The sequence below is a fragment of the Talpa europaea genome (genome assembly GCF_964194135.1).
Source record: "Talpa europaea genome assembly, chromosome: 13".
Classification (NCBI taxonomy): Eukaryota; Metazoa; Chordata; class Mammalia; order Eulipotyphla; family Talpidae; genus Talpa; species Talpa europaea.
In genome coordinates, this window is record NC_140080.1 from 48,584,394 (window position 1) to 48,610,044 (window position 25,651).

The 25,651-nt window shown below is 42.0% G+C and overlaps 1 protein-coding gene across 1 annotated transcript in view; it reads right to left on the minus strand.

Annotated features, from left to right (window-relative positions):
• Positions 1-1,068: 1,068 nt before the first annotated feature.
• IMPA2 (inositol monophosphatase 2) overlaps positions 1,069-25,651 on the minus strand; it is a gene marked incomplete at both ends in the record, with an annotated part of 49,542 nt that continues 24,959 nt past the window's right edge. The window contains 4 exons of the mRNA XM_084251757.1: positions 1,069-1,184; positions 2,130-2,281; positions 2,997-3,105; positions 24,184-24,292. Coding sequence (XP_084107883.1) covers positions 1,069-1,184; positions 2,130-2,281; positions 2,997-3,105; positions 24,184-24,292 — 486 coding nt within the window. The remainder of the gene's footprint in view (positions 1,185-2,129; positions 2,282-2,996; positions 3,106-24,183; positions 24,293-25,651) is intronic.

Here is a 25,651-nt window from a genome sequence, read left to right on the forward strand (position 1 = left end):
ACAGCTGTTAGAGGTGGAGGGTGTAGAAGTTAACCATGAAGGGATTCTGAGGCTACCAATGTGGGAGAGGAGAGGTATTGGGGTTCAGCTGGGGCTTGCTGAGGACATTCCAGTGTAGTAGCTTGGTGAGAGTAACCTGGGTTACCATATAGGCTAACTGCTCTATATTTGTTGCTATTGATAGCAAATTATGAATACAGAAGAGAAAAAGTTAAGAGTGGGTTGGAATTCTGTGCCCTAAAACTTTCTCAATTCTTAAACTTCAGAAAAGATACCTGTCTAGTCACTGACTATCCTCACTAGAATTATTCATATATATACTTCTGCCTTCTTAAGAGGAAAAAATAAGGCCCAGAAAATACTATACTTTTTCATTAAGCTGATGACAAAAACAATAGCATTTCAGATGAATTGCTAGTCAATGTGACCCACGTATTGGATTTGAAACACTGAAGTTTTCAGAGTGTTTGTGAAAGGCTGAATTCAGATAGCAAATTCTGTTGACTTAGGGCTTTAATATGCAAACCTTCCTAAAGAGCTGAGATCTACAGCTGTGGATTCTGTGGCTTGTTTGGGGTAGCAGGCGACACACTTACGGAGGGAAACAGTTGAGCAGAGTGCCATTACTTTGATTTATTGCATTGTGAAGTACCACGGGGAGGGCCTGAGAACAAATCCGCTTTATCAGCAGTTCTAAAGCCTTAATACCTGAGATTTGCATTCGGGGGTGGAGTGGGGAGTGGGGTGTGTGGGGTAATCAAGATTGCATTGTCAATACATATGTCATCTGAGATTTGGGTTTTGGCCCTGATAGAAGAATTGTACTAACCTGAAAAAGGCTGTGTGTGATTACAGAGAGAAACCAGCTAAACACCAAATCCCGGTGAAAGATGTGCAATTAACCAGAGAGTCACATACGTTAGCAAAACACCTTCCTTTGGGGTGGAGAGGAACGCATGTGTGACAGAGTGCAGGCTACTCAAGGCACTTCCTGCCCAGGAGCTGCCAGCTTTAGCATGCCTGGGAAGCCCAGTCCTTGAGTCTGTTCTCTTCATTGTCTGCTCCCAGTCACTTCTCATCATCTCGCCCATAGTTAATAGTTTGTAAGGCTTGAGCTATGAGTGTGGCCATTTCCCGGGTGCCTGCAGCAACCACTCTGCAGGACATGAGGTCGAAGGGTCCACCTGGGGACAAAGAGGGAGAAAAGAGCTGAATAATTTGGAACAACCACCCAGCACATGCACATTCCGAGGGAAATAGCTCTGGGCCCTGCTCCAGACCAGCCCAGACTGTGGTCTAGACACAGGGCTGGTCAGAAAGGGTGGAGGCATGTCAGCAACCTCTGCCCTGTATGCATGCAGCCAGGGCCAGAGAGCAGCAACACCACAGAGGCCTCACTGGGGGAACAGAGTGTATGCTTTAACACTCAGAACTAAGATCCAAATGATCAGTGAGATCAGCACGGGGGATCAAAATTTGCCACCTCTTTCACATAAAGATTATTTGGGGCTGATTGTTTTTAAGAAATAGTAGACTCAAGGAGTTTTTCTTTACCTCTTCTTTAACTACCTAAAAGAATTTAGACAGAGGGCTTGTTCCAGAAAGGGAGCATCTGTCACGAGTGATAACTATCAAGAATCTGAGCTAGAATATGTCTGGAAAATATGTGCAAGGGCTGTGTTCAAAGTTCTTCTGTGTCCCTTTGTCTTTGCATGACACAGAAAACATTTGTTTTACTCCTCTTCCTATAAATTATCTTTCCCCCTTTGAAGTTCCAGATACTTACTCTCCTTCTCCTTAGCTCACGATGACATGTAAACCCCAAGGGTTGACTGTGGAGGAGTCTCATGTCTTTGTGGGGTTCCCATAAGGGAAAAATAAATTTTTCTCCTGATAACCTGACTTTTGTCAATTTAATTATTACAAGAACCAAAAGAACGATGAAAGGCAGAGGGAAAATTTTTCTTCCCCACCACCAGAAGATAGGACAGTTCTCAGGTGCAAGTGTGGTGCCCAGGACTCATGGGATAGAGCCCCTGACTCAGCAGGTTGGGGTGGGGTCTGGTAGTATCACTGTCTAGTTTTTGCCGTTGTGCCCCTGGGGATGGAGGGCAGGCCGAGGGTCTCACCTGAAGTGTCTATAACAATGCCACCTGCTTCTCTGATGATGACCGTGGCTGCAGCCAGGTCCCAGCAGTGCAGGCCAAATTGGTAATAGGCATCTGCGGCCCCTGAGGCCAGGTGGCAGAGTGCCAGGGTGGAGCTGCCAATCACTCGGACCCTGGGGCAAAAAAAGAGAATCACATAGATGAGCAGACTGAACACGGGTTGGATTTTTTAAATGGTAGATACACTGACATCAGCAAAGATCACCTATTTTCTGGGCATTCCCAGTAATTAAAAGTGAGCCACAGGGCTCTAACAATAAGCCCCAGATGCAATATGTAGGGTCTGGAGCAATGACCCTCTCACAATGGGGAAAATGTCTATACAGTGGCAGCCACTGGCCATCTGTGACCAATGCGCACTTGAAACTAGCCAGTAAGCCTCAGAACTCCATGGAGTACAACTATGTTAAATTTAAAGTGCCCCATGGACTAGCAGTTTAATAGCACAGGCCTAGATGGGGGATGGCAAAGAAAATTTACTTGGACTTGGATGAACTGTTCCTAAATGCTTATCAGAAGAATGTCATTTATGAAGGCTCTGTGCACACACAGGACTTGACGATGGCTTGAGATCAGTTACTTGGCTTCTTACATGTTGATCAGAAAGGAACAAAGGTCCCCTTCCCATGTTCTAATGCTGGTTGCAGGAGCTGTCCTGAGCAATGACAGTGCATGAGGCCTCTCAGGCCTCAGTGGGGATTGCATGTGCCCTCTGGCCCTATCACATGAGGATCTTTTTCCCTTTCAGTCCCTGAGAGAGGCTAGCAAGTTGGCACTTGGTACTTTCCCCCTTTGCCCCAGGGTTTTCCAGGAACTAAAAGTTCATACCCATGAGCTTTGGCGTGAAGTAACCTCTCCATGTTGCTCAGGAACAATTTCAGAGTAGCAGGGTCACGTTTGGGGCCAATTTCTGTTAGAACCAAGGCCTTTGAGAGATCTGCAAGAGAAAGAATTCCCCCAAATCAGAAAACCCAAGTCTTGGTTCTAGCCGAATAGCTGGGATCTTCTCTGAAACAAACTTCAAATATCAGCCTCTTATGACCTTTCAAGTAGTTTACACTAGGAAGTTTTCCTGATAGCTATGCTGAAAAAGTCAGGTGATGGTGAAGAGAAAAAAATGCATACCCTCACTCTATTTCATCATTATTCCTTTAAAGCCAGCTGCTTCAGACAGCAGCTGACATCAATTTTTATTCTTTCTTTCCAGGGATACATATTATACAGGTAGCAGGAAGAACATGGAAGAATTTGGTGACTTATGAAAATCACCATCATTCAATCACAAATAAATAAAATGATGCCAAACTAGAAACATGTGTTTGGGGGTTGGGGTGGGGGCTGCCTCGCCCAATAAATCTGACTTTAGAACCTCTCCCTCCGTGATCACAAAGATGGAAATACCTACGTTCTGGAGAGAGCAACTTTTAAATAACACTGTCTTTGGAAAAGAAGGCCTCACAGCATAAAGAAGGCAACAGGGCATGGTAACTGATTGCATGGCCGCCTCTGCTCGGGGGATGGGCTGCCCTAGCCAAGCATACAGTTCTACTAGGAGAGGTGGGCTACCAAGCAAGGGGTGGGCTGTGGTGTGGGGGACATGGCTGGGCTCCTTTCTGTGCTGACTCAGTGGTGGGGGTCATAAAGGTCTCTTTTGTCACACACACAAACACAACCACGCACACAGGGTCACACACGTTTGTCAGCTGCTCAGGCACAAGGTGCCTCACAGGGTGTGTTCAGGCCACAGAAAGAAGCTACCCCACGAAGAGGGAAAACACACTATCATGTTACTCAACGGACCTGACACCATCTCATCTCTCACCAAAGGACCCAATGATTGTCCTTCCTCAGGACCTACACCCACATTCTCCTTATGTCAGAGGCTGTCATTTTATAAACACTTTCTGAAAACTACCTGGCTCGCCAACCAACGCTCCCTGATTTTGAAGCCTGAGTCATTCCTTGCCAGGCAACCCAACACCAAAGTTAGAGTAGCATGAGTCCCATGTGGCGTGGGGGCTCAGGTTCTACCAGAGGGTGCATAGGCCGGTGGTGTTTCCAGGGTCTTGCAGACAGGATCAGTCAGTCTGCCATAGCCACCCACTTACCCAACCCTCAATGGGTCACACACTGAGAAGGTATTTTCCCGGGGCAGGGGGAAGACTTCTAGGCATCTACAGGGCAGGGAAAGTAGGCACTGCAGAAATAGTTACTGAATGAATCAACATTTTCCCTCAAATACCAGCATTTAAGGAGACACTGATAAGAATGTTCTTGTTTATTAAATTAGTAGTACTTTAAGATTTGTGGAAGGAATGTTGGGCTTAATCAGAGTTTTGTTGGCTAGTTACTGTTGTTGTACAACACTATTTTGGGGGTAGGAATAAATTGAGAATTACAGATATTTTAAAAATCAAATATTTTACGAAAATGTTCTTTTGACTGATAACATTATGATATGGGGAGTGCTATTACATTAAAATTTAAAAAACAAATTGGATGTTGTACATGCAGCTTTACTCAGGGAAAACGAGGAAGAAGGATGAGCTGTCCCAGAGAAGGCCAAGGCGGAAAAGGGAAGTGAAGTAGCAGGGCATCTTGCCTAGCCCCACCCTACTTCTAATTTCCTTATCTAACACCCATGTGCACAACAAATATTGTATTTGAATTATTCTGTATGTTAATTTTTTTTGCTTGCTTTTTTGCTGTAACAATACATGCTGTACGCCACTACTCTGCATCTGTAATGGCTGCACGCAGTTCCACTGCACTTCAGTCGGCTTACTCACTCCCCATAGGCAAACATTTCCAATTCTTGTTATAATAAACAACATTATTTTTTTTTCTATGTAGGTTTGTAAATAGTATAGTATCATGTTGATATTAAAATAGTATAATGTTGATACTATTTTCAGGGTAGACTAATCAAAGAGGGGTTTCTGAATCAGTGCACATAGACTTTGAAATTTTTTCCCAAATTGCCCTCCAAAATAGCTGTATTTTACACACACACACACACACACACACAAAGCCTACTAGTGTATTGTCCTGTACTATTTCCAAGTGCTAACAGGAATCCCTTACTCCAGGATAGATATTGCAAAAGTGATTTTCTCTGACAACTAAGATGGAAGAGAATAAACCTTACATACAGAGCATTTTTTGGATCCAGGCTCCCAGTCACCCTGGGAAGATATTAAGGACAACAAATAAGTCTTCTCCCCCGGTGAGTGGAAAGTGAGTACATCAATTTCTATAAGGAGGTAGACGCCTGTTTTTAATCAGGTTCATAAGATGTACTCACTCTCAGGCTTGTGCTGAGTCCAGTAGGTTCTGTTGGAGGTGGGGCTGACTGCAGGATGAGTGCAGGGCAAAGTCCCTGTAGTGCCCGCCTGGAGGGCAGATAGCCCTAAGTGCAGCACTTGTTCAGGAAGAGCATGGATTTCAAACCATGTGCTATAGGGCTGTTTCACAAAGTGAGAGTAAGGGTAGGTATCACAACTACTCACATTTACCAATCCCTTAGTGTCTCCAGACAAGCGAAGTGCTTTCCCTGTATTCTTCTGTCAGACTTTCCTCTATTACATTCACAACCACTGTCCTTGTTCCCCAGATTGAGAAACCAAACTCAGTTGAGTTTAGAGACCTATCAAGGTCATGCAGACCTTAAGTGCTGAGGCTCAGACTTAAGCTCTTCTGGTAATTATTTGAAAGCGGATTTCTTGCCATAGTTTTTACATTGGTATCCTGGACCTTCTTTTAGCTGAAAAGTATCCACTCTTTCTCATTGTCCCTAATGCAGTTTTCCCCAAAAGAAAGAGTAAAAATGATGTTTCAGCACTGCCATCTACAGGCAAAATTCCTATTTTTTTCCGGTTTCTCTCAGATAAAAAAGGTCAAAACTATAAAATGTCCTCTATTAATGTCTTATGATTTTTCATTTTATTACCTTTTATTATAGCTTACAGTTCTTAATAAAATTCAGTTTCTTTTAATGAAAATATCTTGTGACTTCATGGTTATGTGTGGAGAGAGCAGGCAGTTATTGTTTAATAAGTAGTTTCTGTTTAGAGTGATAAAACCTTGGAAAACAGATGGTGGTGATGGATTCACAACACCGTGAATGTAGTTAATAATTAATGTCACTGACTTGTACACTTAAACATGGCTGAAATGGTAAATTTTATGTTATATAATTCTTTTCACCAAAATAAAAAAATTCTGATACATTTTGAAGTAGGGCATCTCTATATACATTACATGCACACATCAGGATATTGCAGGTGAAATTCCAGACCACTGCAATAAAGCTAATAATGTAATAAATTAAGCCACATAAATTTCTTGCTTTCCCAGATCATATAAAAGTTGTGTTTACAATATAACATAGTTTATTAAGTGTACAACAGCACTAAACTACTAGAAAAACAACACACATACCTTAATTAAAAATACGTTATTAGGGGCGGAGCAACATGGCGGCGAGGAGACGCTGCGAGTAAGATCTCCCATTAAAAAAAAGTTAATCGGGAGGAAAAGCGGCAGGTCCCAGTGAGAACTGGGACACGGAAGATAAACGGGTGACGCCAGCAAACTACCTGAAGAAGAAAGTGGCCATAAAAGAGGACTAGAAGGGAGGAAAGCGCAGAACCCTGCTCCCCTTCCCCGCCCACAGAGTCGGCACTCTCCGACCGGCAGAGAGGAGGGAAACAACAAACCAAAACGGCCAACAAGAACAAACGAGGCAGCAAGCGGGACTGTGAGTGGAAAGGAACTATTGCAGCCACCACACCCCGTGAACGGGAGCTGTGGAGAACCCTGCAGGATTCGCCGCTGCAGTGAGCGAAAGGCTCCCAGCGCCATTGGAGAACAAAGAGACTCTGGAGGAGACCTGCACTCAGCTCCGGGCCGGCCGGTAAGCTTGCGCGGAAAAGCGGCGTGCTTGGCGCCCTTGAAAAGCAAACGCGGATCGGGATCGAGGCTGCCCAGGTCCCCGCGCCTGCGACCTAGGCTTGCGGGGAGACGCGCAGAGGCCCTCACTGGGGTGAAAGTCCCTCACTGAGTAAGCAGGAACCAGGCGCCCAGGCACAGGAGTGGGTACAAAAGGCGCCATTCCCGCGCCACTGAACTGGGCTACAGACCGCGTCCTGGACCTGAGGGCTTTGGAACTGAGACCCGGGGCACGAAATTCGGGGCGTGGGTTCTCCACGACGGTGGGGCACAAGGCAGACACAGCACCCCAAAGCCGTTGAGGTTTACCCTACCATTCTCGCTCTGTCCCCTGTCCCACGGGGGTGGGGGGGTTGAAAAACAGCCCCCCAAGGACAATAGGAGAGATCTCTGGTGCCACCTAGCGACCAGAAAAAAAGTCATTAACACCCCATAGAACGGAAATTTCTTAAGACTTCTTGAAAAGGGCAGAAGGCTTCTGGAGGACCCAGTGGCCAGCTGGGAAGTTAGCCCACGCCAGGCCCCTTCCAACCAGCAGTCTGAGCCCACAGAGGGAACAGGCACCCACGTCCGGGGCAGACCAGGCACGCAGAAGAGTGTGCCTGAGACCGGATGCGCAGGGACTGCGTCCCGCTTTGCCATTTTAGAACAGGGACATTTCTTTAGTAAAGACTGCCTAAAACCAGCAGAAAGCTCCCCCAGAAGCCAGAGATGGCTCCTGGAGGAGCCAGAGGGGAGCGGAGAAGTTCACCCAAGATGCTGGCCAGTCCGAGCAACACAGTGTCCCAATGCATACGACAAATTAGAAAACAGACAGTAGGGAGTAGAAGAACCACACGCAACCTAACAACTCCTCAGGGAAGAAGCACACCACAAAAAGAAAACCACCCTCCAGATTGCAACGACAGTAACTTAGAAGAACTTCTGAGCCTTCCAGAAAGAGAATTTAAAATTGCCATGATTAAAAAAGTGACAGAAGTCATAAAGGAAAACAATGATCAGAAGAAGGAAATTGAGTCCCTAAAGAGGGAAAACAATGGTCAGAAGAATGAAATTGAGTCCCTAAAAAGGGAAGTAAAAGAAATGCAAGAGATCAAAGAATTAATGGAGGAAATAAAGAACTCTGGGAAAAGCAATGAAAGCAGATGAAATGGAAGAACGAATAAGTACTCTTGAAGACACAGAAATAAAAAGAACCAAAACAGAAAAGGAAAGAGAAGTACGAAGGAAAAAGATGGTTGGTATGATTTCAATCTTGGTGTATCTGTTGATGTTTGTCTTGTGCCCCAGTATGTGATCAATCCTGGAGAATGACCCATGTGCGCTTGAGAAAAATGTGTACTCCGTTTTTTTGGGTTTAGTGTTCTATAGATGTCTGTCCCTCCACTCTCTCCTTGCCCGTAGTGTTTCTTCAGAGAAGTCTGATGTCAGCCTGAATGGTTTTCCTTTGAATGTTATCTGTTTCTTCCCTCTTGTCAGCTTCATTATTTTTTCCTTGTCCTGGATTCTTGGGAGCTTTACTATTATGTGTCTTGCTGTATTTTTTCCTTTCGTCATGGAAGTTTGGTGTTCTTCTTGCTTCTTGTATATCAACTTTCAGCTCCTTCTTCGCATTTGGGAAGTTCTCTCCAATTATCTCCTGGAATATTTTCTCTGTTCCTACATCTCTCTCCTCTCGTTCTGGAATTCCTATAACTCTTATATTGCCTTTCCTCACGGAGTCAGACAGTTCCCGAAGATACACCAAGATTGAAATCATACCAACCATCTTTACTGACCATGAAGGCATCAAACTAGAAATAAACCATAAAAAGAAGGCAAGGAACTATCCTACCTCATGGAGATTAAAAACCACACTACTGGAAGACCACTGGACTAATGAGGAGATCAAAGAAGAAATTAAAAAATTCTTTGAATTGAATGACAAGGAGGACACCAATATCCTAAATGTATGGGATGCAGCAAAAGCAGTAATAAGAGGAAAATATATAGCCATAGAAGCTCACATCAAAAAACAAGAAAGAACTCAAAGAAACAACCTAATCTCGAAGCTCAGAGATCTAGAAAAAGAACAACAAAAAAACCCCAAAACCAGTAGAAGAAAAGAAATAAAAAAAACCAAAGCAGAAATAAATGAAATTGAAACTAAAAAAACAATCCAAAAGATCAATGAAACCAAGAGCTGGTTCTTTGAAAAAAATCAATAAAATAGACAAACCCCTAGCCAGGCTCACAAAGGAAAAAAGGGAGAAAGCACAAATAAACAGGATCATAAATGAAAGAGGAGAAATCACAACGGACACAGCAGAAATCAAAAGAATAATCAGTAACTACTATGAACAGTTATATGGAAACAAGTTCAACAATCTAGAGGAGATGGACAAATTCCTACAACTCTACAATCACCCAAAGCTAGATAAAGAAGAAATAGAACACCTAAACAGACCAATTACAAGCAGCGAAATTGAAATGGTAATCAAAAACCTTCCCAAAAACAAAAGCCCAGGACCTGATGGATTTACAAATGAATTCTACCAAACATTCAGAGACGAATTAGTGCCTATCCTTCACAAACTCTTCCAAAAAATTGAGAAGGAAGGGACAATACCAAACACGTTCTATGAAGCCAACATTACACTAATACCAAAACCGAATAAGGACAACACAAAAAAGGAAAACTACAGGCCAATCTCCCTAATGAACACTGATGCAAAAATCCTCAATAAAATTTTAGCTATCAGAATCCAACAATGTATCCATAAGATAATTCACCACGACCAAGCAGGATTCATGCCAGGGACACAAGGATGGTTTACCATCCGAAAATCAATCAACGTTATCCAACACATCAACAAAAAGAAATATAAAAACCATATGATAATATCAATGGATGCTGAGAAAGCTTTCGACAAAGTGCAATACCCATTCAAAATAAAAGCCCTTGAAATTCTTGGGATACAAGGAACATACCTCAACATCATAAAGGCCATCTATGGGTGGGGCGGAGCAACATGGCGGCGAGGAGACGCTGCGAGTAAGATCTCCCATTAAAAAAAGTTAATAGGGAGGAAAAGCGGCAGGTCCCAGTGAGAACTGGGACACGGAAGATAAACGGACGACTCCAGCAAACTGCCCGAAGAAGAAAGTGGCCATAAAAGAGGACCAGAAGGGAGGGAAGCGCAGAACCCTGCTCCCCTCCCCCGCCCACAGAGGCGGCACTCTCCGACCGGCAGAGAGGAGGGAAACAACAAACCAAAACGGCCAAGAAGAAAAACGGACACAGCAAGTGGGACTGTGAGTGGAAAGGAACTATTTCAGCCACCACACCCCGTGAACGGGAGCTGAGGCAAACCCTGTAGGATCCACCGCGGAGGTGAGCTCCAGGCGCCATTAAAGAGAGCCCCGCCCCCCAGGAGGAGACCAGCACCAGCACACAGCCCCGGCCGCCCGGTAAGCTTGCGCGGAAAGTGGCGCGGATCCGGACCGGATCGCAGCTGCCCAGGTCCCCGCGCCTGCGACCTAGGCTTGCGGGGAGACGCGCAGAGGCCCTCCCTAAGCGAGCAGGAACAAGGCGCCCAGGCAGGGGAGCGGGATTCAAAAGGCGCCATTCCCGCGCCACTGATCTGGGCTACAGCCCGCGTCCTGGAACTGAGGGCTTTGGAACTGAGACCCGGGGCACGAAATTAGGGGCGTGGGTTCCCCACGACGGTGGGGCACAAGGCAGACACAGCACCCCAAAGCCGCTGAGGTGTACCCTACCATCCCCGCTCTGCTCCCTGTCCCACGGGGTGGAAAATCAGCTCCCCAAGGGCTCTAGGAGAGATCTCTGGCGCCACCTAGCGACTTGACCCCAGCACAGGCTACTGAAGGTGCTAGTGGCCAGCTGGGGAGTTAGCCCACACCGGGCCCCTTCCGAACAAGTAGTCTGAGCCCACAGGGAGAGCGAGCACCCACAGCCGGGGCAGACCAGGCGCGCAAAAGAGTGTGCCTGAGACCAGACGCGCAGGGAGTGTGTCCCACATCACCATTTTAGAACAGGGACATTTCTTCAGTAAAGACTACCTGCAGAAGGCTTCCTCAGGAGCCAGAGGTGAGCGGGGGAAGTTCGCCCACGCCAGACCCCCTCTGGCCTGCAGTCCAAGCCCAGAGGGGAGCAGGAACCCACCGCCGGGGCAGACCAGGCGCACAGGGGAGTGTGTCCCCACATCGGCATTTTAGAACAGGGACCCTTCTCCAGTAAAGGCTGCTTGAAACTGACAGATGACTCCTGGAAGAACCAGAGGGGAACAGAGAAGCCCACCCAAGATGCCGGCCAGTCCCAACAACACAGTGTCCCAACGCATACGGCAAATTAGAAAACAGACAGTAGGGAGGAGAAGAACCACACGCAACCTAGCAACTCTCCAGAGAAAAAGCACACCACAAAAAGAAAGCCAGCCCCCAGATTGCAAAGACAATAACTTGGAAGAATTTCTGAGCCTTCCAGAAAGAGAATTTAAAATTGCCGTGATTAAAAAACTGACAGAAGTCATAAAGGAAAACAATGATAAGGGAAAAATAATCAACGATCAGAAGAATGCAATTGAGTCCCTAGAGAGGGAAAACAATGGTCAGAAGAAAGAAATTGAGTCCCTAAAGAGGGAAGTAAAAGAAATGCAGGAGATCAAAGAATTAATGGAAGAACTAAAGAATTCTGGGAAAAGTAATGAAAGCAGAATAGATGAAATGGAAGAACGAATAAGTAATCTTGAAGACACAGAAATAAAAAGAACCAAAACAGAAAAGGAAAGAGAAGTACGAAGGAAAAAGAACGAAGAAAGACTTCGGGAACTATCTGACTCCATGAGGAAAGGAAATATAAGAGTTATAGGAATACCAGAAGGAGAGGAGAGAGATGTAGGAACAGAGAAAATATTCAAAGAGATAATTGAAGAGAACTTCCCAAATGTGAAGAAGGAGCTGAAAATTGATATACAAGAAGCAAGAAGAACTCCAAACTTCCACGACGAAAGGAAAAATACAGCAAGACACATAATAGTAAAGCTCCCAAGAATCCAGGACAAGGAAAAAATAATGAAGCTGGCAAGAGGGAAGAAACAGATAACATTCAAAGGTAAGCCAATCAGGCTGACATCAGACTTCTCCGAAGAAACACTACGGGCAAGGAGAGAGTGGAGGGACATAGTCAACAGACTCCAAGAAAACAGATGCCAACCAAGAATACTCTATCCCGCAAAGCTCTCCTTCCTCTTTGAAGAAAGAATATGGACCTTCCCAGACAAACAGAAACTCCGGAATTTCATTGCAACTAAACCCCCACTCCAAAAAATACTACAAGGAGTCCTAAAGCCAGAACCTCAGAGGGACGAATAACAATGAAAGAAGGCCAAAAAAAAAAAAAGTTATTAAAAGAATAAATAAATAAAATCAAAGGAAAGACAAACACAATGGCAAATACAGATGTTAACATATCAATATTAACTCTAAATGTAAATGGACTAAACTCTTCAATAAAAAGACACAGAGTTGCAGCCTGGATTAAGAAACAAAACCCAACCTTTTGCTGTCTCCAGGAAACACATTTAGCTACAAAAGATAAAAATAGGCTCAAAGTTAAAGGATGGAAAACAATCCTACAAGCAAATGGACCAAAAAAGAAAGCAGGAACAGCTATACTTATATCAGATAAAACAGATTTCAAACTCAAAAAGATAAAAAGAGACCCCAATGGTCACTACATTATGATCAAGGGGACAATACTTCAAGAAGAAATAACACTCATTAACATATACTCACCAAACGAAGGAGCACCAAAATATATCAGACAACTGTTGTCCTCTCTGAAAACAGACATCAGAGAAAACACATACGTAGTGGGAGACTTCAACACACCACTATCAACAATGGATAGATCAACAAGACAAAAAATAAGTAAAGAAACCAAAGCTCTAAATAAGGACCTAGAGCAATTAGGCTTAACAGACATCTATAGAACACTAAACCCCCAAAAAACGGAGTACACATTTTTCTCAAGCGCACACGGATCATTCTCCAGGATCGATCACATACTGGGGCACAAGACAAACATCAACAGATACACAAGATTGAAATCATATCAACCATCTTTTCTGACCATGAAGGCATCAAACTAGAAATAAACCATAAAAAGAAGGCAAGGAACTTTCCTACCTCATGGAGATTAAAAACCACACTACTGGAAGACCATTGGACTAATGAGGAGATCAAAGAAGAAATTAAAAAAATTTTTGAATTGAACGACAAGGAGGACACCAATATCCTAAATGTATGGGATGCAGCAAAAGCAGTAATAAGAGGAAAATATATAGCAATAGAAGCTCACATCAAGAAACAAGAAAGAACGCAAAGAAACAACCTAATCTCGAAGCTCAAAGATCTAGAAAAAGAACAACAAAAAAACCCCAAAACCAGTAGAAGAAAAGAAATAATAAAAACCAAAGCAGAAATAAATGAAATTGAAACTAAAAAAACAATCCAAAAGATCAATGAAACCAAGAGCTGGTTCTTTGAAAAAATCAATAAAATAGACAAACCCCTAGCCAGGCTCACAAAGGAAAAAAGGGAGAAAGCACAAATAAACAGGATCATCAATGAAAGAGGAGAAATCACAACGGACACAGCAGAAATCAAAAGAATAATCAGTAACTACTATGAACAGTTATATGGAAACAAGTTTAACAATCTAGAGGAGATGGACAAATTCCTACAACTCTACAATCACCCAAAGCTAGATAAAGAAGAAATAGAACACCTAAACAGACCAATTACAATTAGCGAAATTGAAATGGTAATCAAAAACCTCCCCAAAAACAAAAGCCCAGGACCTGATGGATTTACAAATGAATTCTACCAAACATTCAGAGACGAATTAGTGCCTATCCTTCACAAACTCTTCCAAAAAATTGAGAAGGAAGGGACAATACCAAACACGTTTTATGAAGCCAACATTACACTAATACCAAAACCGAACAAGGACAACACAAAAAAGGAAAACTACAGGCCAATCTCCCTAATGAACACTGATGCAAAAATCCTCAATAAAATTTTAGCTATCAGAATCCAACAATGTATCCATAAGATAATTCACCACGACCAAGTTGGATTCATTCCAGGGGCACAAGGATGGTTTAACATCCGAAAATCAATCAACGTTATCCAACACATCAACAAAAAGAAATATAAAAACCATATGATAATATCAATAGATGCTGAGAAAGCTTTCGACAAAGTGCAACACCCATTCATGATAAAAGCCCTTGAAATTCTTGGGATACAAGGAACATACCTCAACATCATAAAGGCCATCTATTACAAGCCAACAGCCAGTATCATTCTCAATGGTGAAAAGCTGAAAGCAATTCCATTAAGATCTGGAACAAGACAAGGATGTCCACTCTCACCATTGCTTTTCAATATAATACTGGAAGTCCTAGCCAGGGCAATAAGACAAGAGAAAGACATCCAAGGAATCCAAATAGGAAAAGAAGAAGTCAAACTATCACTATTTGCAGACGATATGATATTATACATAGAGAACCCCAAAAACTCCACAGAAAAGCTAATTCAACTCATCAATCAGTTCAGTAAAGTGGCAGGATACAAAATCAACACGCAAAAGTCAGTAGCCTTCCTATACACAAACAATAAATCTGAAGAAGAAGAAATCAAAAAGACCATCCCTTTTGTTATTGAAACAAAAAAAATCAAATATTTGGGAATAAATCTAACAAAAGAGGTAAAGGACCTATACAAAGAAAACTATAAAACACTGTTAAAAGAAATAGAAGAAGACACAAAGAAATGGAGAGACATCCCCTGCTCATGGATTGGAAGAATAAACATTATTAAAATGGCCATCCTTCCAAAAGCAATATACAGATTCAATGCTATTCCAATCAAAATTTCAATGTCATTCTTCAAAGAAATAGAACAATTACTGATGAAATTCATATGGAATCACAAAAAACCCCGAATAGCCAAAGCTCTCCTGAAAAAAAAAGAAGGGAATGGAGGCATCACACTCCCAGTCTTCAAACTATACTACAGAGCCATAATCATCAAAACTGCATGGTATTGGAACAAGAACAGACATACAGACCAATGGAATCGAATAGAAAATCCAGAAATAAGCCCACAGATTTATGGTCAACTAATCTTTGACAAAGGAGCAAAGAATATGCATTGGAGCAAAGAAAGTTTGTTCAATAAATGGTGCTGGGAAAACTGGGTCGCTACATGCAAAAGAATGAAGCTTGACCACCACCTCACACCATACACAAAAATCAACTCAAAATGGATTAAAGAACTAGACATAAGACCTGAAACCATAAAATATATAGAAGGAAATATAGGCGAAACACTACGTGATTTGCACATCAAAGACATCTTTACAGACACATCACCCAAAGCAGTGATAGTGAAGGCAAAGATAAACAGCTGGGACTACATCAAATTAAAGAGCTTTTGCACAGCAAAAGAGACAATAACAAAAACAAAGAGAAACCCCACCAACTGGGAGAACATTTTTGCACCCAACACTAATGATAAAGGACTGATCACAAAAATCTGCAAAGAGCTGATGAGACTCAACAACAACAAAGAAAATAATCCAGTCAAAAAATGGGCAGAAGAGCTTAAAAGAAACTTCTCTGAAGAGGAAATACAAATGGCCAACAGGCATATGAAAAAATGTTCAACATCACTTGTCATCAGGGAAATGCAAATCAAAACTACCATGAGATACCATCTTACACCAGTGAGAATGGCACATATTAAAAAAACTAGCAACAACAAATGCTGGCGAGGGTATGGAGAAAAAGGAACTCTTCTGCACTGTTGGTGGGAGTGCAAACTGGTCCAACCACTGTGGAAAGCTGTATGGAGATTTCTGGACCTACTAAACATAGAGCTTCCATATGATCCAGCAATTCCACTCCTAGGTATTTACCCAAAGGACACAGAAACATCAATTCCAAAGAACACCTGCACCCCTATGTTTATAGCAGCACTGTTTACAATAGCTAAGCTTTGGAAACAACCCAAATGCCCAAAAATAGATGACTGGATCAAGAAGATGTGGTCCATATATACCATGGAATATTACTCAGCATTCAAAAAAGATAAACACATGCAATTTGCAGCAACATGGATGGCGCTGGAAGGGATCATGCTCAGCGAAATAAGCCAAAAAGAAAAAGAAAAATACCGGATGGTCTCACTCATAGCAGGAGTTTAGAAAGCTTAAATAAGGGACCAGGAAAATGAATAACTATAAGAAAGTGAAAATCAGAATCAACAAAAAACTATGAACCAGAGACACTTTTGGGGGGGCGGGGGTGGGAGGGGAGGGATTGGGGTCAGAATGGGGGGGCTGCAATTGTATGGGGAATATAACAATAAAATTTATAAAAAAATAAAAAAATAAAAAATTTAAAAAAAAAAAAAAAAAGGCCATCTATGACAAGCCAACAGCCAGTATCATCCTCAATGGTGAAAAGCTGAAAGCAATTCCATTAAGATCTGGAACAAGACAAAGATGTCCACTCTCACCACTGCTTTTCAATATAATACTGGAAGTCCTAGCCAGAGCAATAAGACAAGAGAAAGACATACAAGGAATCCAAATAGGAAAAGAAGAAGTCAAACTATCACTATTTGCAGATGATATGATAATATAGAGAACCCCAAAAACTCCACAGAAAAACTAATTCAACTCATCAATCAATTCAGTAAGGTGGCAGGATACAAAATCAACACGCAAAAGTCAGTAGCCTTCCTAATCACAAACAATATATCTGAAGAAGAAGAAATCAAAAAAACCATCCCTTTTATTATCGAAACAAAAAAAATCAAATATTTGGGAATAAATCTAACAAAAGAGGTAAAGGACCTACACAAGGAAAACTATAAAACACTGTTAAAAGAAATAGAAGAAGACACCAAGAAATGGAAAGACATCCCCTGCTCATGGATCGGAAGAATAAACATTATTAAAATGGCCATCCTACCAAAAGCAATATACAGATTCAATGCTATTCCAATCAAAATTTCAATGTCATTCTTCAAAGAAATAGAACAATTATTGATGAAATTCATATGGAATCACCAAAAACCCCGAATAGCCAAAGTTCTACTGAAAAAAAAAAAGAAGGAAATGGAGGCATCACACTCCCAGACTTCAAACGATACTACAAAGCCATAATCATCAAAACTGCATGCTATTGGAACAAGAACAGACATACAGACCAATGGAATCTAATAGAAAATCCAGAAATAAACCCACAGATTTATGGTCAACTAGTCTTTGACAAAAGAGCAAAGACTATGCATTGGAGCAAAGAAAGTTTGTTCAATAAATGGTGCTGGGAAAACTGGGTTGCTACATGCAAAAGAATGAAGCTTGACCACTACCTCACACCATACACAAAAATCAACTCAAAATGGATTAAAGAACTAGACATAAGACCTGAAACCATAAAATACATAGAAGGAAATATAGGCGAAACACTACGTGATTTGCATATCAAAGACATCTTTACAGACACATCACCCAAAGCAGTGATAGTGAAGGCAAAGATAAACAGCTGGGACTACATCAAATTAAAGAGCTTCTGCACAGCAAAAGAGACAATAACAAAAACAAAGAGAAACCCCACCAACTGGGAGAGCATTTTTGCACCCAACACTAATGATAAAGGACTGATCACAAAAATCTGCAAAGAGCTGATGAGACTCAGCAACAACAAACAAAATAACCCAGTCAAAAAATGGGCAGAAGAGCTAAAAAGAAACTTCTCTGAAGAGGAAATGCAAATGGCCACCAGACATATGAAAAAATGTTCAACATCACTTGTAATCAGGGAAATGCAAATCAAAACTACCATGAGATACCATCTTACACCAGTGAGAATGGCACATATTAAAAAAACTAGCAACAACAAATGTTGGCGAGGTTGTGGAGAAAAAGGAACTCTTTTACACTGTTGGTGGGAGTGCAAACTGGTCCAACCACTATGGAGAGCTGTGTGGAGATTTCTGGACCTACTAAACATAGAGCTTCCATATGATCCAGAAATTCCACTCCTAGGTATTTACCCAAAGGACACAGAAACATTAATTCCAAAGAGAACCTGCACCCCTAAGTTTATAGCAGCACTGTTTACAATAGCTAAGCTTTGGAAACAACCCAAATGCCCCCAAAATAGATGACTGGATCAAGAAGATGTGGTCCATATACACCATGGAATATTACTCAGCATTCAAAAAAGATAAACACATGCAATTTGCAGCAACATGGATGGCGCTGGAAGGGATCATGCTCAGCGAAATAAGCCAAAAAGAAAATGAAAAATACCGGATGGTCTCACTCATAGCAGGAATCTAGAAAACTTAAATAAGGGACCAGGAAAATGAATAACTATAAGAAAGTGAAAATCAAAATCAACAAAAAACTATGAACCAGAGACACTTTTTGGGGGGTGGGGGCCGGAAGGGGAGGGATTGGGGTCAGAATGGGGCATTTGCAATTGTATGGGGGAATATAAAAATAAAATTTATTATTAAAAACAAACAATCAAAAAATAAAAATACGTTATTGCTAAAAATGCTAACCATCAGCTGAGTCTTCAGCAAGTTGTAATATTTTTGCTGGTGGAGGGCCTTGTGAAAAACAGTCTCTACAATGCCCAACAAAGCAATGATAATAAAACAAAGTATACCACATACTCTTTCAATGAACAGATTTTAGGGTGAAAAAAACCTGACCTGTGATTTCTAACAGTTTGAAATCCTCATAAATAAAAAAAACCTAATAAATAAATGGCTAACTTACGTTATTTGACTTTCACATCAATAAATTATTTAAAAAAAATCTAGGGGGAAAAGCAATGTTGAGAATTCTGTGAAATACTGAATTGGAAAACAATAGAACAGCTGATTTGTTTTTAACCTCTCCAAATCCCCTCTGATAAAAAACCGACAGAGAAACTAGGAGCAAGACACAAAAACAAAACATAAATTGTAGATGACATGTACAAAATAGCCCACATCCCTGTTTCTCCAAACCCTAAACACAATTGGGTGTGGCAAAAATTTCCATGGGCCACAAGACCACGCAGCACTGGGAGGAGGCATGGGGGCATGGGGTATCCAGAGGATCTGAAAACAGAACCTCCAAGTCACCAGCCAACATGTACAGGAGGTCAGCTCGGACCAGGACTGGGAGCACATGCACATTCACATGGGCACGAGGTATGTGGTAACCCAACCAGCGTATGACTGACTGACCAGAACTTCTTATGGTGGGAATTTACAGGAGTGAATTCCAAATGCAGAACAGACAGGAATAACAGGGACACAGTGAAGAGAAGATTGGACAACAGTGAAAGAGGGGAACAAGGCCAAAAAAAAAAAAAAAAAAAATCTTCCGGTCAACTTTTTGAACACTTCACAAAAACAACAGAAGAGGGAGCACTAGAGATGAAACTACAAAACTGTCCTGAATATTCATTCCCCCAATGGGTCAGACACCCTGCCTCCAAAGTGCAGAATGCAGACTTCAAGTAAAAATTAGGAATTAAAAAGAGCCATGGTTTAATCCAATGCATAATTATCATAAGAAAAAGAAGAATCAGGAGCAGAATAATATTTTTACAGTCAAAGAATATTAGAGAAATTTATCAACAAACCAGAGTAGCTTTATGTGAAAGAAATAACAAATAAAGGACAGCATAACTCAGATGCAGAGATGACAGAAATTAGGAAAGAATTAGAAAACACTTCAGGAAAGAAGACTGATGTAAAGGAATACAGAATAAATAAATACAACAGATTTATACCTTACAAGAAATGAAGGGTGAAAGGAATTTTTTAATGAAAAAAACTGGTGGAAAAAGTAAAAAGGATTTAAGAAAAACTAACATATAGGCAGGTTAAGGTCAGCAAGGTAAGCAGAGAAGACCCAAAATACACATGATAGGAGACTCTGAAGACAAAGAGTGAAAAACAGCATTTGGAAAGGAATAAATACTAAAAAGTTTAATTCAAGAAAACTTCTGAAATTAAAAAAAAAAGTTGAAATTACATATTGAAAGGATATACCATTTACCTAGGAAAACTGGCTCAGAAGCAATAACACTGAGATAGACTATTAAAATGACAGCATTCTAAAGAAAGAGAAATCATTTGGGCATTCCAGCAAGATACTACAGTCCCCTATAAGGGAAAGAAAGTCAAACTGTCTTCAGACATCAACAAAATTGGCATCTTAGAAGATGACATTGACAATTTAAGGTATTTTACACAAGAAAATGTGAGCCACAGGGTTTTAATTTCCAGTAAAGTCTAAAGGCAAGTGACTCACTATTGTGAATTTGTAAGAACTCAGGGCATACTGTTTTTGTAAGTCTGACTTGAGAAATTGACTTCAGTAGAAATTCTCAAAGTTCTCCTGAGCCTCCTCCAAGAATCTGTGAAGCTAACACAATTTTCATAATACTAAGCCACAATTTGCCCTTTTCTTTTTTCTTTTTTTTTAAAGATTTATTTAATGTACACAAGAGCTGGAGTACAGGCCAGAGGTGTGTGGGGGGGGGGTGAGAGGAGTCACCAGAGACAAGAGTGGGGAACAGAACAGGCAGACTGACTGAAATACACTGCTGAGGGGAGCAGCGGGCAAGTCAGGAGAAGTCTGCTGTGCCATGTGGGCAGCTCCCTGGCTAGCTAGAGATCACCTTGTGCTGCAGAGGCTACAGACAGCTTCACAGGTTGCATTTTAACCCCTTGAGCCACCAGGGAGCCCCAATTTGCCCTTTTCACTCTTACCATTTGCACAATGAGTGGACAAAGCAAGGCAGGGCTCCTAGGCTCAGAAGCAAACACACTCACACACTGGGGGAAAATGTAAAAATTATTAACAATATTTAATCTTTTAACCTAAGTATTCTGGATGAGATGGGAATTATACATTGAATTATACTTACATAAACTATAGTTACTCAGACTCCAGTATCTGAAAGATATTTTCTTGAAAATGCAAAAAGTAGGCCCAGCACTTCAATTGCCAGGGTTACCAAAGTTAAAAGTCAAGCTTACGGGCCTCCCTGGTGGCGCAGCGGTTGAGCGCTGGGTTGCGAAGCTGCCCGCGGCCTCTGCGGCGCCGGTTCGATCCCCGGCTGCTTCCCAGCCACCGGAGGAGGGTCCCGCATGGCGCGCAGACCTCTCCTGCCGCCCGCTGCTCCCCTCAGCAGTGTACTTCGTCAGTCTGCCTATTCTGCTCCCTGCTCTGGCTCTGGTGAATTCTCTCACCCTCCCGCGCTTCTGACTGTACCCAGTGCATGTATAAACAAAACAAACAAACAAACAAATAAAGAAAGAAAGAAAACATGCCTCTAAAAAAAAAAAAAAAAAAAGTCAAGCTTACAAAGTGGAAATTAGAATTTGGGGAGAATGATGGCCACCAGTGTAAGGGCGGTACATTCCCATCACTAAAAGATTTCTCATGAAAAGAAACAAGTACGACTTTTTTTTCAGTACTTTAAAATAAAATATATTAACATTTGGAAGAACTGGAAATAGTGAACTCATGATTTCAAGTGACCAATGTATGATGTTACAAAATCATCCATGAGCCACAGGTCCATTCAATGTAGAGACAGTCCAGTGAATTTTAAGGTAACCAACCATACAAAAAAATTCATTGATATCTCATTAGGTTTTAAATTGCTACCAACCTTTAAGAAATCACCACTTCTTGAGTTTTGGTATAGTCTCAAACAAATCATTCTCAATTATCTGAAAAGTAAACTTTCATCATTGTCCCTTTTCCAACTACTTTTATGTGTATGGTCAGAATACACAATTAAACAATATATGAAAGATTAAATAAAGAAACAAGAGAATCTTATTGTCTTCTTTCTATTAGGCCAGATATTAAAGAGATTTGCACTATCACTCTTCTCAGTAAAAACTTTTTAGTTTAAAAATATAATTTTTCCATAAAAATCTAATTCAGGTTATCATGTAATCAGTTTTTTATTTAAAAAAATAAATAGGTATTTAAAAATATTTCATTTAAATTTCTAATACATAAACATCAATATCTATAACTTACATAAACAAAAAATAGCTCTTGGGGGATTTAAGCAATTTTGGGGGGGAATATAAATAGGCTGTTCTTAAGATCAAAAAAGTTTGAGAAATGCTATACTAGGAATACCACATTTGGGACATCAACAATTTTGAAAGCAGTATAAGCCACAGTCCTGTTGCAGAGGGGCTTAAGACTGAGCAGTATTCAGCGAAGGAGGGGAGGGCTGTGAGAAGCCAGATCCAGGGATGACCTGAATCCCCTGGCTGTGGACAGAAAAGGCCCAATCTGGACAAAGGGTCTGGGAGCCCCGCTGAGGATGAAATACATGACTCAGTTATGCAGACAGCTACCGGGGAGAGTGGAGCTGAGTATGATAATGAAAAGAATATAGGGCAAAGTTCATCTAAGCACTTTTAATAACATACTTCTTCACTACTGAGTTACACAATTCAGCTTGAGTGGTTACTACTTGGCATGTGTAGTTATAATTAATAATACATTTACACAGCCAAATAAAACATTTCTGGGAGACAAAAAACAGGGCAGGGCTAAAAACCTTCTGGAATCTCTGCAGGACTCAGAACAGTAGCTGGTTAGTGGGTCGCACTGTTGTCTGGTGCCTCTGTGACATCCTCTCTAGTCTTTACCTGGAATATTCTTATGTCTCCTTGTGGTCCTGCCCTGTCCCACCCTTCCCAAGGTGACAGATCACCTCCCTAATGGACTTAGTGTTAGGCCTAGTTCCTGGGCCTAGTGCTACCAGATGCAGGAATGAAAGTCTTCCAAGTAGGAGGCTCCCTGCTGCCCCTACCCTGGATAGTACTGCACCTATGGAGTCTTAGGTGACAGTTGGAGCACAGGGCCATGCCTAATTTCTCTCATTGCCCCTGAGGCCATCAGACACATAGGTGTCACACAGGGAGGAAGAAAAAAAGCAGAAATAACAGACAATGAAGGGAGCTAGGAAAGGAATTTTAATTAGAGAGAGGCTGGAAATGGTAGAGAAGATGTAGTAAAAAAGGCATAGGCACTCTGAAGGGAGGTGCTGACACCTCATCTTGAAACCACAACTGATGGGGAGGGCACCTCAGGATGTCTAGCCATAGAAATGTGCAGGTGAGAAGCGGGCAGGCACTATGCTTTCTATCTTTTCAGACCTAACATCTGGGAGGTTTTTCTATTCCTCTCCTAATCCAGCTGCCTTTAGTCTGGAGTTCTTTCTTTACTTATGCCTTGTATTTTTCAGTTCCCTGTAATACCTATCCCACAATGATAAAATATCACTAGTTTAATCAAAGTGAGTGAGGGAAAGTCAGTGAAAACTCTAGGTACCCTAGTGAAAACCCCAGCATGCTGATAACAAGATAGAGAGAGTGTAACAGCACCCTGTGAGGTTCTGCTTGAGGACTCACATCTCTGGTGCAAAAACACTGCTATTTACGTGACTCACTGTGTGGCTGTCACAGGACAAACTCTGCTCTCACAGAAACTGAAGCCAACTGCGGTTGGTCCACACCTACGGACGAGGCTGCACCTGGGCGAGTGCACTTGTGCAGCATCTCCTGGCAGGGTGACGTCTGTTTACCTGAAGGCTGGGCCACAGCACATTCACGACTCAGCTCTTGGGCCCTTGTACTGCTTACCCCACCCTGCTAGAGACCAGATCGTACCTGTCAGAGGACTTGGAACACTGAAGATCCAGATGTGATGTCAGTGCAAAATAGAATTGGCCTATTTAAAGCTTCTGGCTACAATCACAAAAACATTAAGATACAGAACTGGCTGGATTTCCAGTTCATCAGGGACACAGTGTCCCCAAAAAGAACCTAGACCTCCAGCTGGAGATTTCCACCAGTCTCCTGGAATGTTGATTTCTGGCATTTTCCATTCCCATTTCTCAATTTGTAATGCACGATGATGAGATGCATGAGGCCCCACCTGTCTCCCTGGAGGCCCGGAGCCGCTGGCCATTGCAGAAGGCGCCCTGACCCCGCCGGCCTGTGTACAGCCGCTCCTCAGTGCAGTGGTAAATGACTCCAAACTCAAGCTGCAGGGTCAGGGCAGGACAGAAAACAAATGTGGTTCACTATTTGACACAAAAATAACACAGTAATTGAGGTGAAGGTGTTCTAGGATTTAGGACTCATGAAATGATGAAGGGATAGAAATTACCTTTCAAATAGGAACTGAAAAGAACCAGTGTCTAGATTCAAAACTAGACCTGGACAAGAAAGCAGACTTTCTTTTTAAAGATAATTATATTTAGAAATAAATTAAAACCAATGTAACTATATTAAAAATTAACACCAAAATTAAGCATTAGTACATAAAAGTTAATAAAAATGTTGAATGCTGTAGAAAGGTCTCTTTTTTTCCTGGGAAAAAGAAAAGGCTATTTGTGACTCATTAAACACAAGAAAACCTCAACTTCGCTGATGTGAAGAGTTAAGAATGCATCTGAAAAGCCAACAGAATAACAGAACCCAACGCCAGTCCCAGGAAGGGAGATGCAGTTCACAAAAGGGGGCTCATCCAGGTGACAAAGGCCTGTGATGACACAGCATAGTAAGGAACAGCAAAAGAAGTGGTGAACAAGGAAAAATCTGCCAACACCCACACATTTGCGTTGCCTTTCCTGTACAAACTTCACTGCTCATGGTTAACAGCAGCAAGTATGCTTGGTCTGGGGGTGAGCCCAGTCAAGGGCATGTGGCCTGGATCTCTCTTTACTTTCAAGAAATGAACACCGGGCTAAAGTCTCGGCCATAAAATGGAATTGATCATACTAGAATGGTTCCCAAGACTGCCAAAAAAGGGTTTATTTCTGGGGAGGATGGTGTGGTCAGCACTTACTGAACACCTACAGCCTTCCAGCAGTACTTGCTGTGCTGCCCCTTCCCACTGCCCTGGCTGTCCACTCAGAGGAGCCGTAGAACTTGCTGACCTCACAGAACCTGCATGGAGTCCATGTACCCCTGGGGCAGGCAGCTTAGAGGCCTGCACTGGCAGGAGGAAAGGCTGAGGAGTGTGGGGTGATGCCCTTCATGAGGGGCTCCACCACAAGCCTAGGCCACCCAAGTATATCACACATACCAGATCCACCACAGCCAGGACCTTGCCGGCTGCAGGGTGTCTGTCCCATCCTCAATTAGTGTCTGTCCCACTCAACATGGTGTTGAGAGTGTCACCCCTAAGTTCACTGATCAGCTTCCTGCTCAGTCTCAACCACAACATTTAATGAAGAAAACAGTAACTCCTTACCCACATTTCAATATTAAAATTTCTGCTTATGTTCAACTAAGTATGCTTTCGTGGGCATAAACATCTCTCAGTTTCTGTGCTAGGGAATCTATGCTAATACTGAAGATTAAGATGAAAGGTGTTCTAAAGGAGAGCTGCTCTTGCA